The 14,571-nt window shown below is 50.3% G+C and overlaps 1 protein-coding gene across 5 annotated transcripts in view; it reads right to left on the bottom strand.

Moving 5' to 3' along the window:
• The window catches only part of LOC119933402 (solute carrier family 15 member 2-like), a 100,151-nt gene that overhangs the window by 17,895 nt on the left and 67,685 nt on the right, over nt 1–14,571 (bottom strand). For 3 of the 5 annotated variants that reach the window (XM_038752904.1, XM_038752941.1, XM_038752932.1), the window contains 6 exons: nt 14,507–14,539; nt 14,112–14,200; nt 4,179–4,260; nt 3,203–3,337; nt 1,723–1,899; nt 87–133 (listed from right to left, as the gene is read on the bottom strand). In XM_038752904.1, coding sequence (XP_038608832.1) covers nt 87–133; nt 1,723–1,899; nt 3,203–3,337; nt 4,179–4,260; nt 14,112–14,200; nt 14,507–14,539 — 563 coding nt within the window. Of the gene's footprint in view, nt 1–86; nt 134–1,722; nt 1,900–3,202; nt 3,338–4,178; nt 4,261–5,651; nt 5,735–14,111; nt 14,201–14,506; nt 14,540–14,571 lie in introns of all 5 variants that reach the window. The other 2 variants (XM_038752913.1, XM_038752922.1) reach the window with 2 other exon arrangements.

Below are 14,571 nucleotides of genomic sequence, written 5' to 3'. Positions count from 1 at the left end.
CGGCCCGGGAGGCAGGGAGAGGGGCAAGGTGATGGGCCCCTCCCGCCCCCCACCCAGCAGGGCCAGGAGCCCCCCTTCAGCTGCACCTCATGGCTGCCGTTCCTCTGGGCGGTTTGATGTCCATATCCTCCACCTGCAGCAGGGAGAGAGGAGAGTATTCATTTCCCTTCCCCAGGAGGACAGATGGGCCTTCCCTAGCTCGGTAGAGTAAGGGACAATGGTGCCCTCAGCCCTCTTCAGCCCCCTTCAGCCCTACTCAGGCCGCCCAGTTTCCCTCCTCGGCCCCGTTCACGGTTTCTGTGGGTCAAGGTTTCTGCCCTGAGAAGCAGCCATCGGGGTCCAGGCTTCTGGCCTCGAGTGGGACATAGACAGCCTCAGGGAGAAAGGAAAAGGGCAGTCCACATCCCTGACCACACAACTCACCTCCCTCAATCCCCTGGGATAATAATAACAATAATATGTCTGGTATTTATTAAGCACTTATTATGTGCCAGGCATTGTACTAAGAGCTGGGGTGGATACAAGCAAATTGGGTTGGACACAGTCTCCGTCCCACGTGGAGCTCACAGTCTCAATCCCCATTTTACAGATGAGGTAACTTCTCTGTTGTCTGTTGTCAACCCCCGGCCCACGTCATCCCCCTGGCCTGGAATGCCCTTCCTTCCCACATCCGCCAAGCTAGCTCTCTTCCTCCCTTCAAGACCCTACTGAGAGCTCATCTCCAGAAGGCCTTCCCAGACTGAGCCCCCTCCTTCCTCTCCCCCTCGTCCCCCTCTCCATCCCCACCGTCTTACCTCCTTCCCTTCCCCACAGCACCTGTATATATGTATATATGTTTGTACATACTTATTACTCTATTTATTTATTTATTTCACTTGTACATAATTATTTTATTTATTTTATTCTGTTAATATGTTTTGTTTTGTTCTCTGTCTTCCCCTTCTAGACTGTGAGCCCACTGTTGGGTAGGGACCGTCTCTATATGTTGCTAACTTGTACTTCCCAAGTGCTTAGTACAGTGCTCTGCACATAGTAAGTGCTCAATAAATACGATTGAATGAATGAATGAATGAATGAAGTGACTTGTCCAAGGTCACACAGCAGACAAGTGGCAGAGCCAGGATTAGAACCCATGACATTATGACTCCCAGGCCCTTGCTCTATTAACTGTGCCATGCTGCTTCCTAGAAGCCCCTCACTCCCACGAAATCCACTCAGCAGCCCCCCTATGGCACCCTCAAATGTACCCTCTTGAACAGGACACTGTCTTCTTCCCTTTGTGGTTTTCCAAGAGGAAGAGAGCGGGGTGGGACTGTTGGGGGGGCGGGGGCAGGTAGATGGAGAGGGAGCCCCAGCTTCCTCGGCAGCTGGCAGGGGGCAGAGACCCGGCTTCCTCCTCTTTGGGTCCCATCTGGGGGGTGTACCTGGCCAGCAGGGACCAAATGCCCACTACCTTCACTGGGAGACCCATGTGAGCCTGGGGGAGACCAGCTAGGGAGAGCCGACAGGCTCCCCTGGGTTTCCACTCCAGGCTGGGGCACCCGCTGGGTCCCTGGGAGGAGGGGTTCCTGGCTGCATCCCCAGAGGAAGGCAACCCCCAGCCCCCTCCGCCTGGCTGGCAGGACTTTCCACAGTGAATTCTGGTCCAGGCTTCAGACAAAGCTCTGACACAGGCCCCTAAGAGGCTGGCCCCATGCAGTGGCCGAGGGGACCCGCCCTCACCAGGGTGCTGGCTACGCTGTCGCTGTTGCTGTCACTGTCCTTGTGAATGACCAGGCTGTACCACTTCCTTCCCGTGATGTTGTGGTCCACATGGATGGCGGTGCTTTGGGCCTGCAGCAAGAAGCTCAGCTGCTGGTGCTTGGACCCCAGCTGCAGCAGGGAGTAGGGAGACGGGTCCTGGGGAGAGGAGACGCACTGAGTGGGGGGCCCTGGCCCTATGCAGACTGTGTCAGGGCAGGGGTCCCCTGGGGACTCCTAATCGCATCTCTCAGGAGCGGGACAATGGTCCTGGAGTCCAGGGGGTCCAATGTCTGAGCTCTTTTGCTCTGGGCACTGAGGTGCCCGGCATCAGTCTGCAGGGCCCCGTACCCAGCCGAGGCTCCCCAGAGGATGGGGAGATGGGAGGGACCAGAGCCCCTGTGGGGCTGGGCTGGGGGAGCTGGGTGTTGTGGGGGCTAGAACAGGAGGCGCATAGCTGCTCTTTCCCAGACAAATGGGTCCAATCTCTAAAATCCAAACCATCAAGGGGAATTTGTACCTTATTTTCCCTAGACAGAACGGAGACCAAAGTCCTTTCTGCACTCCCCACCCCTGCCTCCTTCCAAGCTTTGAATAAGCACTGCCCTGCAAGTGGTGGGGGTGGGGAGTCCCGATGCCCTCCCCAGGAGACATTGCCCTGCTCGGCCTTTTCCGAACCTGGGAGCCCCTCAGGCTAGAGATCAAGGTTCTGGAGGAGCCCCTCCACAGCATTATTAAGGTCACATCTGCTCCAAGAGGCTTTCTCAGATTGAGCCCTCTTTTCCCCAGCTCCCTCTCCTTTCTACATCATCTCTCCACTTGGATCTGTAACATTTGGGCTTATAGTATTCACCTCACCCTAGACCCCCAAATCACTCATGTCCATATAGATAAATTCTATATTATAAATTATTTATATTAAAGTCAGTCTCCCCCTCTAAACTGTAAATTCGTCATGGGTAGGGAACGTATCTGCCAACTCTACTGTACTTTCCTAGGTTCTAGTCCCAGCTCCGCCACTGCTGCTGCGTGACCTTGGGCAAGTCACTTCACTATGCCTCAGTTACCTCATCTGGAAAATGGGGATTGAGACGGTGAGCCCCATGTGGGACAGGGACGGTGTCCAACCTGAATTGCTGGTATCCACTCTAGCGCTTAGTACAGTGCCTGGCACACAGTAAGCACTTAACAAATACCATTATCATTATTATTATTATTATTTAGTACAGTGTTCTGCACATAGTAAGCGCTCAATAAACACTACCGATGGAATGATTGAGAGGGGAGGGGAGCCTTAGCTGGACCACTGTCCGCTCCTCACCCTGAGCTGAGCATCTTTAGGGGCCCAGTCTACATGGGCCTCCAGATCCTTTGGCCAAAGAGGACAAGGATGTTTGAGGCCCCACATGCCCCCTGCCCCCCAACACACACACCACGGATCACTGGTCCAGCTCCTACTCACCTGGAAGGGGACGATGGGTTCCAGGAACAGCAGAGGGTCTCGATAACCCTGCAAGATGACACGCACCTTGCCATCCGCCAGGTTCAGGATCTGCAAGAGGCTCTCATTGAGGCCCAGCCTGGTCCTGGTGGTTTCCTGTGGAGATGGGGAGAGTCTCACCCAAGCTATGCCATAGACACATCTGGGCCACACCCAAGCTATGTCCAGGCCGTGCTGCAGCTACATCCAGGCCATGCCCAGGCCACACCCGAGCCATACCCGGGCCACATTCAGGCCCCACCAGAGCCATATCCAGGCCCCACCAGAGCCATTCCCATCCCACATAGGGGCCAAGTCTGGGCCCCACTACCGCCTCATCTGGGCTACCCCCAGACCCCACCGCAGCCACATCCAGGCCACGACAAAGCCCATGTCTGGGCCCCACTTGAGCCACGTCACAGCCGTCACCCTTAGAGCGGTGCCCTCCGCCACAGCAGGTCCAGCTAGTGGGCCCAGAGCCCGGCCGGCCCGGCAGATGAAGTGTCCCCTAAATCTGGAGAAGTTGCGGCCCCAAGAGGCTGGCCTGCCGGCTTGACTGGATCTCAGGGTGCTCAGCCTCCTTCCCCACAACGTGCGCTCAGCTATTGCCACTGCCAGGATGGCTGGAAAGCTGCAGGGCTGGGGGGCTGGAGAGCCAGGGGGTTGGGGGGTTGGGGGGCTGGAGGGCAGGGAGGGCTGGAGGGCTGGGGGCTGGAGGGCTGAAGTCCCTTCTAGACTGTGAGCCTGTAATTGGGTAGGGATTGTCTCTATCTGTTGCTGAATTGTACTTTCCAAGCACTTAGTACACTGCTCTGCACACAGTAAGTGCTCAATAAATACAATTGATTGAATGAATGCATGAATGAATGAAGGGCTGAAGCGTTGCCTAGGCCAGGACTCTGGTCCTTCAGGGGAGCCGGCCGGGGCTGGGCATCCCAGACTTGGTGTACGCACTCACATTCACTTTTATCTCAACGACCGCCGCCATGGCGAAGGCCAGGGCCGCCAGGATCATGCCAACCACCATCTTCCTGATGGGCCTGTGGGGAGAGAGAGGGAGCCACTGGGGAAACTGAGGCAAGGCAGCTACTCCAAACTTCCCCTTTGCCGCTCCGGCCTGGGCCGACCCATCATCGGCTGTTGGTCGTACTTACAGAGTGCCTACTGAAGGCCAAGCATTGGAAACATATTTACCAATTCTGCTGTATTGTCCTCTCCCAGGCACTCAGTACAGAGCTCTGCACACAGTAAGCACTCAATATATGCCTCTAATCGATTGACTGACAGTCCCTGCCTTCAGAAACTTATGGTCTAATACGTGCAGAGCACCGTACTGAGTGCCTGGGAGAGGACAGTAGAGCTAATAGAGATAGGTCCTGCCCTCAAGGGGCTTACAATCTACTGTGTGCAGAGCACTGAGAAGCAACATGGCCTAGTGGAAAGAGACTGGGCCTAGGAGTCAGAGGACCTGGGGTTTAATCCTGGCTCTGCCAATTGCCTCCTGTGTGACTTTGGACAAGTCACTTCACTTCTCTAGTTTTCAGTTTCCTCCTCTGTAAAATGGGGATTCGACACCTGTTCTACTTCTTACATAGACTATGATCCCATGTGGGACAGGGACTCTGTCCAACATGATTAACTTGTATCTACCACAGCGCTTAGAACAGTGCTTGACACATAGTAAGCATGTAATAAATGCCACCATCATCACGGTACCGAGCCCCTGTACTGAGCACAATAGAGCTAGTGGACATCGTCCCTGCCCTCAAGGGGCTTACAGTCTCTTGCGTAGAGCACTGTACTGAGCATTTGGGAGAACACAATAGAGTGTGTAGATGCATTCCCTGCCCTCGAAGGGCTTGCAACCACTGTGGGCAGGGCACTGGCCAGGTGGATAGCACGGGCCTGGGAGTCAGAAGGAGCTGGGTTCCAATCCTGGCACCACCATTTGTCTGCTGTGTGACCTTGGGCAAGTCACTTAACTTCTCTGTGCTGCAGTTACCTCATCTGTAAAATAGGTATTAAGAATATGAGCCCCATGTGGGACAGGGACTGTGTCCAAACTGATGGGTTTGTATTTACCCCAGCTCAAAGAGCAGTGTTTGACACACTGTAAGCACTTAACGAATACCATAATTATTATTATTGTTATTTTTATTATTAGGAGAGGACAATACAGCTACTAGACATGGTCCCCTGCCCTTGAGGAGTCTAGCCCAAATCCTAGGCCCAAGCTGAGCCCCAAGGCCTAGAGTCCACACCCAAACAAAAGCCCCAGTGTGATCTGCCTTGCTTCCAGGGGACTCTGTAGTCCCCAAAGCCCTCAGGGCCCACACCCACAAGACAACTGCTCATCCCACCCCCTAAGGGAGGGAGAGGCCCAAGGCAGGTTCCCACGGTCCGGCCTGAGCCTGGCCCATCCCGATCTGACCTGTGAGAGCCCTTCCTGGGCCGGGATCGGCCCTCCACGTCTCCCTCGGACCGCCACACCCGGCCTCTTCTAGGAAGCCCTCCCTGCAGAGGTGGGAACAGGAGCTGTGTCCACCTCCCGGAACACAAGCCCTACTTGTACAACCGCACCCCACCGCGCCCTCTGTGCCCTCTGCTCCTGCGCTCCTGCCACTGCCCTGGCCGAACCCGGGAATGGGGCCCAGCGGAGGGAAGCGGACAGCTCGCCCCACCCTCCACCTCTGCACCATCTGCTCCAGGAGGAGAAGCAGCCTGGAGGTTGCCAATGGGGAGCTGGACTGGTCCAGCCTGGGGTAGGGGGCAGGGAAGGCAGGGGTGGTGGCGGGGGAACCTGTGGAACCAGGTGACTCTCACCCAGGTGAATTGGCCTTTCCTTGGCTGAGCAAGAGCTCCTCCCAGCAAATGGACCCTTTTCGCCTGAGAAACAGGGTGGCCTAGTGAGAGGAGCCCAGGCCTGGGAATCAGAGGACCTGGGTTCTAATCCCGAGTCTGCCACACGACTGCTGTGTGACCTTGGGCTAGTCACATCACTTCTCTGTGCAAAATGGGGATTCAATGCCTGATACTATTCTCCTTCATAACAATAACAATAATAATGACAATTGTGGTATTTGTAAAGCACTTACTATGTGCCAGGTGCTGTACTAAGCACTACAATGGATACAAGCAAATCGGGTTAGGCAGAGTCTCTGTCCCATATGGGGCTCACACTCTTAATCCTCATTTTAAAGATGAGACAAATGAAGCACAGAGAAGTGCTTAGAACAGCACTTAGAACAGTGCTTTGCACATAGTAAGCGCTTAATAAATGCCATCCAAAAAAAACAAGTGAAGTGAGTTGCCCCGGGACACACAGCAGTCAAGTGGTGGATCCTGGATTAGAACCCAGGTCCTTCTGACTCCCAGGCCCGGGCTTTATCCATGCTGCTTCATTATTAGTATGGTATTTGTTAAGCACTGTTCTAAATGCTGGGGAAGATACAAGTTAATCAGGTTAGACACAGTCGCTATCCCACATGGGGGTCACAATCTAAGTAGGAGGGAGAAGGATTTAATCACCATTTTACAGTTGGGGAAACTGAGACACAGAGAAGTTGAGTGACTTGCTCAGGGTCACAGAGCAGGCAATTGGAAGAGATGGGATTAGAATATAATAATAATGATGACATTTGTTAAGCGCTGGGGGGGATACAAGGTAATTACATAATAGTACATATTACATATTACATATGTACACATTACATATTACACACTTCATTCATTCATTCATTCAATCGTATTTATTGAGCGCTTACTGTGTGCAGAGCACTGGACTAAGCGCTTGGGAAGTACAAGTTGACAACATATAGAGACGGTCCCTACCCAACAGTGGGCTCACAGTCTAGAAGGGGGAGACAGAGAACAAAACAAAACATATTAACAAAATAAAATAAATAGAATAAATATGTGCAAATAAAATAGAGTAACAAATACGTTCAAACATATATACATATATGCAGGTGTAGTGGGGAGGGGAAGGCGGTAAGGCAGGGGGATGGGGACGGGGAGGAGGGGGAGAGGAAGTGGGGGCTCAGTCTGGGAAGGTCTCCTGGAGGAGGTAAGCTCTCAGTAGGGCCTTGAAGGGAGGAAGAGAGCTAGCGTAGCGGATGGGCGGAGGGAGGGCATTCCAGACCAGGGGGATGACATGGGCCGGGGGTCGACGGCGGGACAGGCGAGAACGAGGGACAGTGAGGAGATTAGTGGCAGAGGAGCACAGGGTGCAGGCTGGGCTGTAGAAGGAGAGAAGGAAGGTGAGGTAGGAAGGAGGGGGCGAGGTGATGGACAGCCTTGAAGCCGAGGGTGAGGAGTTTTTGCCTGATGCGTAGGTTGACTGGTAGCCACTGGAGATTTTTGAGGAGGGGAGTAACATGCCCAGAGTGTTTCTGGACAAAGACAATCCGGGCAGCGGCGTGAAGTATGGATTGAAGTGGGAAGAGACAGGACAATGGGAGATCAGAGAGGAGGCTGATACAGTAATCCAGACAGGATGAGAGCTTGAACGAGCAAGCTTGAACACACGTACATATTACATATTACATATACACATATTACATGTTTACATACATTACAGACAAGGTAACATGAGAAGCAGTGTGGCTCAATGGACAGAGCACAGGCTTGGGAGTCAGAGGTCATGGATTCAAATCCTGGCTCTGCCAATTGTCAGCTGTGTGACTTTGGGCAAGTCACTTAACTTCACTGGGCCTCAGTTACTTCATCTGTAAAATAGGGATGAAGACTGTGAGCCCCACAGGGAACAATCTGATTACCTTGTATCCTCCCCAGCGGTTAGAACAGTGCTTTGCACATAGTAAGCACTTAACAAATGCCATTATTATTATTATTATTATTATCAGGTTGTCCCACATTGGGCTCACAGTCTTAATCCCCACTTTACAGATGAGGTAACTGAGGTAACTGAGGCCCATAGACTAATAATAATAATAATAATAATAATAATAGCATTTATTAAGCACTTATGATGTGCAAAGCACTGTTCTAAGCGCTGGTGAGGTTACAAGGTGATCAGGTTGTCCCACGGGAGGCTCACAGTCTTCATCCCCATTCAACAGATGAGGGAACTGAGGCCCAGAGAAGTTAAGTGACTTGCCCAAAGTCACACAGCTGACAAGTGGCAGAGTCAGGATTAGAACCCATGACCCCTGACTACCAAGCTCATGCTCCTTCCACTGAGCCACGCTGCTTTCAGGTCTTCTGACTCCCGGGCCCGGGCTCTTTCCACTGTGAGCCCTGAATGGGACCTGATTATCTTGCGTCTACTCCAGTGCTTGGTACATTGATTGGCACATAGTAAATGCTAAACAAATACCACTATTATTGTTATTATTACTATTTTTATGGGCACTTTCATTCATTCAATCGTATTTATTGAAGCGCTTAGTACAGTGCTCTGCACATAGTAAGCGCTCAATAAATACGATTGATGATGATGATTTATTGAGCGCTTACTGTGTGCAGCGCACTGTACTAAGCACTTGAGCACTGTTGAGGAAATCTCCATGAGGGCAGGGGCCACAAAGCTTTTTCAGAGATTTAGATGCTCTGAAGATGAGAGGAAACACAGAACGACCTGAGGAAGCTGAGCTACTGGGCTAATAACAATAATAATAATAATAATAATGATATTTGTTAAGCCCTTACTATGTGCTAAGCACTGTTCTAAGCATTGGGGTAGATAGGAGGTAATCAGGTTGTCCCATGTGGGACTCACAGCCTTCCTCCCCAGTTTACAGATGAGGTAACTGAGGCACAGAGGAGCTAAGTGACTTGCCCAAAGTCACACAGCTAATAAGTGCTTAGAACAGTGCTTTGCACATAATAAGCACCTAATAAATGCCATCATTATTACTATTATTATTAAGTGGCAGAGCTGGGATTAGAGTCTCCGAACTTCTGAATCCCAAAGCCCGAGCTCCTTCCACTAAGCTGCACTGCAGCTTCCTGGTCAGCGAGGGCCAAGGAGGGACAATTGCAGCTCTGCACCAAGCTCTTGGGTGCACTGGGCACTTGCATACTCTCCCAATCTTTGATAACTGTCCTTCACGATGCCTCTGTTCACCTGACAGACAATTACTGTCCCCACTTTCAAGACCTTATTGAAGGCACATCTCCTCCATGAAGCCTTCCCTGACTCAGCCCTCCTTTCCTCTTCTCCCACTCCCTTCTGCATCGCTCTGGCTTGCTCTCTGTATTCCCAGACTCTCAGCACTGATGTACATATTTGTAATTTTATTTATATTTATGTCTGTCTCCCCCTCTAAACTGCAAGCTTGTTGTGGGGAGGGATTCTGTCTGTTTATTGTTATATTTGACTTAGCTCTGCACACAGTTAAGTGCTCAATAAATACGACTGACTGACTCACTGACTGACTGACTCAGTGGCTCTTTGGAGCAGAGCACAATCAATCAATCAATCAATCGTATTTATTGAGCGCTTACTATGTGCAGAGCACTGTACTAAGCGCTTGGGAAGTACAAATTGGCATCACATAGAGACAGTCCCTACCCAACAGTGGGCTCACAGTCTAAAAGCACAACCAATGCAAGTACCAAGCCTGGCCTGTTCCCTGCTCTCAAGGAGCTTCAACTCTAAGTGGGGAGATGGGCAGACTTAAACCCTCTACCACATAATCATTGGGCAGATGGGGGATTTCCATCAGTGGTCTGTTCTTAGCACTTGTGAACTTAGCACTTTTATACTTTGCATGGTACTTCTCCCCTAACCTCCCCTTTACCCATGTTTACTCTGATATGGTTGAGGATTTATTTGGATCACTCTGCTTGAGAATACTTTCATGCCATCTCCCTCATTAAGAGTCAACACTCCTATTGGCAAGGAACTCGTCCTTTTCTTGATTTAAAACTCTGCAAATGCTTAGTCCAGTGGCCTGTCCTCAGTGGTCTGCCCCTTGCATTAGTCCCTTCTCTTCAATCCATCCCTTCTGATCGGTTTTGTTGATTCAGTCATTCATTCAATCATATTTATTGAGTGCTTACTGTGTGCAGAGCACTGTACTAAGCGCTTGGGGACTACAAGTCAGCAACATATAGAGACGGTCCCTACTCAACAACGGGCTCACAGTCTAGAAGGGGGAGACAGACAACAAAACAAAACATATAGACAGGTGTCAAAATAGTCAGAAAAAAATAGAATTAAAGCTATATGCATATCATTAACAAAATAAATAGAATAGTAAATATGTACAAGTAAAATAAATAGAGTAATCAATCCGTACAAAAATATACAAGTGCTGTGGGGAGGGGAAGGGGGTAGGGCAGTCCGGGGAGGAGGAGACGAAAAAGGGGGCTCAGTCTGGAAAGGCCTCCTGGAGGAGGTGAGTTCTCATTAGGGCTTTGAAGGGAGGAAGAGAGCTAGCTTGGCAGATGTGTGGAGGGAGGGCGTTCCAGGCCAGGGGAAGGATGTGAGCCAGGGGTCGACGGTGGGACAAGCGAGAACAAACCACAGTGAAGAGGTTAGTGGCAGAGGAGTGGAGGGTGTGGGCTAGGCTGTAGAAGGAGAGAAGGGAGGTCAGGTAGGAGGGGGCAAGGGGATGGAGAGCCTTGAAGCTGAGAGTGAGGAGTTTTTGCTTGATTCACAGGTTAACAGGCAGCCACAGGAGATTTTTGAGGAGGGGAATCACATGCCCAGAGCGTTTCTGTACAGAGATAATACGGACAGCAGAGGGAAGTATAGACTGAAGTGGGAAGAGACAGGAGGATGGGAGATCAGAGAGGAGGCTGATGCAGTAATACAGTCGGGATAGGATGAGAGATTGAACAAGCAAGGTAGCGGTTTGGATGGAGAGGAAAGGGCAGATCTTGGCGATGTTTTGGAGGTGAGACCGGAAGGTTTTGATGACAGATTGGATGTGTGGGGTGAACGAGAGAGAGGAGTCAAGGATGACACCCAGATTGCGGGCTTGTGAGACAGGAAGGATGGTAGTGCCGTCTACAGTGATGGGAAAGTCAGGGAGAGGGCAGGGTTTGGGAGGGAAGATATGGAGCTCAGTCTTGGACATATTGAGTTTTAGATGGTGGGCAGACATCCAGATGGAGATGTCCTGAAGGCAAGAGGAGATATGAGCCTGGAGAGAGGGAAAGAGAGCAGTGGGTAGAGATGTAGATTTTGTCTCTAGGCCCAGTTGATTGCCTCTTTTCTGATCACCCAACCTCCTGTCTCTCCCCACTTCAGTCTATGATTCACTCTGCTGCTGGGATTATCTTTCTACAGAAATGCTCTGGGCATGTCACCCTTCTCCTCAAAAATCTCCAGTGGTTGCCTACGAATCAAGCAAAAACTCCCCCATCTCCCCCCTCACCATCACCCTTACTCCCTCCCTCTGCTCTATCCCCATCCCCACCCCACAGTTAGGGGAAGCAGAGTGGCTCAGTGGAAAGAGCCCGGGCTTTGGACTCAGAGGTCATGGGTTCAAATTCCGTCTCCACCACTTGTCAGCTGTGTGACTTTGGGCATGTCACTTAATTTCTCTGTGCCTCAGTTATCTCATATGGAAAATGGGGATTAAGTCTGTGAGCCCCCGTGGGACAACTTGATTACCCTGTACCTACCCCAGAGCTTAGAACAGTGCTTTGCACATAGTAAGTGCTTAATAAATGCCATTATTATTATTATTACATATGTACATATTTATAATTCTATTTATTTTATTAATGATGTGTATATAGCTGCTGAGAGCTCAGTTACTCCAGGAGGCCTTCCCAGACTGAGCCTCCTCCTTCCTCTCCCCCTCCTCCCCCTCCCCATCCTCTGCCTTACCTCCTTCCCCTCCCCACAGCACCTGTATATATGTATATATGTTTGTACATATTAATTACTCTATTTATTTATTTATTTTACTTGTACATATTTATTCTATCTATTTTATTTTGTTAATATGTTTTGTTTTGTTGTCTGTCTCCCCCTTCTAGACTGTGAGCCCACTGTTGGGTAGGGACCATCTCTATATGTTGCCAACGTGTACTTCCCAAGTGCTTAATACAGTGCTCTGCACACAGTAAGCGCTCAATAAATGCGATTGAATGAATTGAATGAATGTAGCTATAATTCTGTTTATTTTTATTGATGCCATTGATGCCTGTCCACTTGTTTTGTTTTGTTTTGTTGTCTGTCTCCCCCTTCTAGACTGTGAGCCCGTTGTTGGGTAGGGATTTTTTCTATTTCTTACTGAATTGTACTTTCAAAGTGCTTAGTACAGTACTGTGCACATAGAAAGCACTCAATAAATACAATTGAATGAATGAATAACCTTGTTAAAGTGAACAAGAGAAACTGTGATGACTAGAATATCTAGGTGTGGTAGAATACCAAAGGTTGGAAAGCGTTGGGGGAAGGCTTGGATTCCATTTTGTCTGGCCAAGCCAGTATTTGCTCAAAGTGGGCACAACACATATCCTCCTCTCCTTTGTTTTAGCCTGTTCAGGTGTCTGTTTTAATGGGATATTTGGTACATCTAGGTATTTAGCCAAGATGAAGACAGGTGAGGATCTGTGACCTGCTTCTCGGTAGTGTTTCTCCATCAGAACCCTATAATGGAGGGAATCACGCAGGGTCGAGCAATTAGCCCCAGTAGAAATTTACTGCTGTTTGTCTTAAGGTATTTATCATGTATTGTGGTCTTTGATCACATGAGAAGCTAAGGTGCTGTACCAACTGCAAATCAAGGAACTCTGTATTGCTTGGAACTGAGTTGGCCTTGACTAGTAGAGGAAATGCTGCCTGTCAACCACTGCTCCCTACTAGCACTAGTAGAAACCAACTTGTCTCTGACATACCGGCTTAAACACAACACAGAACCTGTGAAGATTTCTTCGACATAGCTCATTAAATGCTTTTACTTCTCCTCTTCCTTCACCTCCCCTTTCTCCTCCTCCTCCTCCTGTTTCTCCTCCTTCTCCTGCTCTTCCTCCTCCTTCTGCTTCTCCTCCTCCTCCACCTATGACTACTCATCTATTTCCTGGACCAAGAGTGAGGGAAGAAGATTGGCTTAGTGGAAAAAGCCTAGGCCTGGGAGTCAGAGGACCTGAGTTTTAAACCTAGTTCCTCCACTCGCCTGCTCTGTGACCTTGGGCAAGTCACTTCACTTCCCTGAGCCTCAGTTCTCTCACCTGCCATATAGGGATTCAATCCCTGTTCTCCCTTCTACTGAGACTGTGAGCCCTCTTTGGGACCTGTATCCACCCTAGTGTTTAGTCCAATGCTGGGCATATAGCAAGAGCTTAACAAATACCATTATGATTATGACTGTGAGTATGATGATTACAGGGAGAGGAATCTCTGCCAATCTGTAATCATCCACCAAGCTAGCTCTCTTCCTTCCTTCAAAGCCCTACTGAAAGCTCACCTCCTCCAGGAGGCCGTCCCAGACTGAGCCCCCTCCTTCCTCTCCCCCTCCTCCCCCGCCCCATCCCCCCACCATACCTTCTTCCCCTCCCCACAGCACCTGTATATATGTATATATGTTTGTACATATTTATTACTCTATTTTACTTGTACATATTTATTCTACTTATTTTATTTTGTTACTATGTTTTGTTTTGTTGTCTATCTCCCCTTTCTAGACTGTGAGCCCACTGTTGGGTAGGGACTGTCTCTATATGTTGCCAACTTGTACTTTCCAAGTGCTTAGTACTTAGTACTTAGTACTGTGTGCTCTGCACACAGTAAGTGCTCAATAAATACAATTGAATGAATGAATGAATGAACTGCAACTCATCTCTGACAAGTTTGGCTCTGAGGCTGATGGCAGCAGCCCTCCCTGGTTTGTGGAGAGCAGGCCAGGAGGCTGGCTCCCCCCGGGCAAGGGAAAGGCAAAGTGGCCTCCGCTGGCCACTGAACACTTACGTAAACTTGATTCTGCAGGCTTTGATCAGGGGGTAGACTCCCAGCTCAAACGTCGGAATAAGGATAAGCATCAAAATGGAGTTAAGCATCTGTGGCACCAGAGAAGCAGGCTTAGGGTGCGCCCGTCTGACCAGCTACTCGTTTCCCCTCCAGATTTCACCGGGCCCAACTCCGTGCTGGGCAGGCCTGCCATGGATGACACTCTCTCCCTCCCCGAGCCCACCCTTCTCATCCCTCCAGTGCTGATCGGCCCAGCAGCCGGCAAAGTGAATCAGTTCATCAATCAAGCCGTTTGGCTGGCAGGTAGGGCAGGATGCTCAGAGGAGGGAGGGAGCGAAGGAGGGAAAGAGAGGGAGGGGCCAGGGCCTTGGAGGGGCAACCCACTGCCTTCTTACCTGGACCTGGTCGGGCTTAATCACAAACAGGCCCTGAAACAACAGAACTGGAGAGTTAACAGCAC

This window comes from Tachyglossus aculeatus, chromosome 1, assembly GCF_015852505.1.
Source record: "Tachyglossus aculeatus isolate mTacAcu1 chromosome 1, mTacAcu1.pri, whole genome shotgun sequence".
In the NCBI taxonomy this organism is placed as follows: domain Eukaryota; kingdom Metazoa; phylum Chordata; class Mammalia; order Monotremata; family Tachyglossidae; genus Tachyglossus; species Tachyglossus aculeatus.
This window is presented reverse-complemented; position numbering and strand designations above follow the sequence as displayed.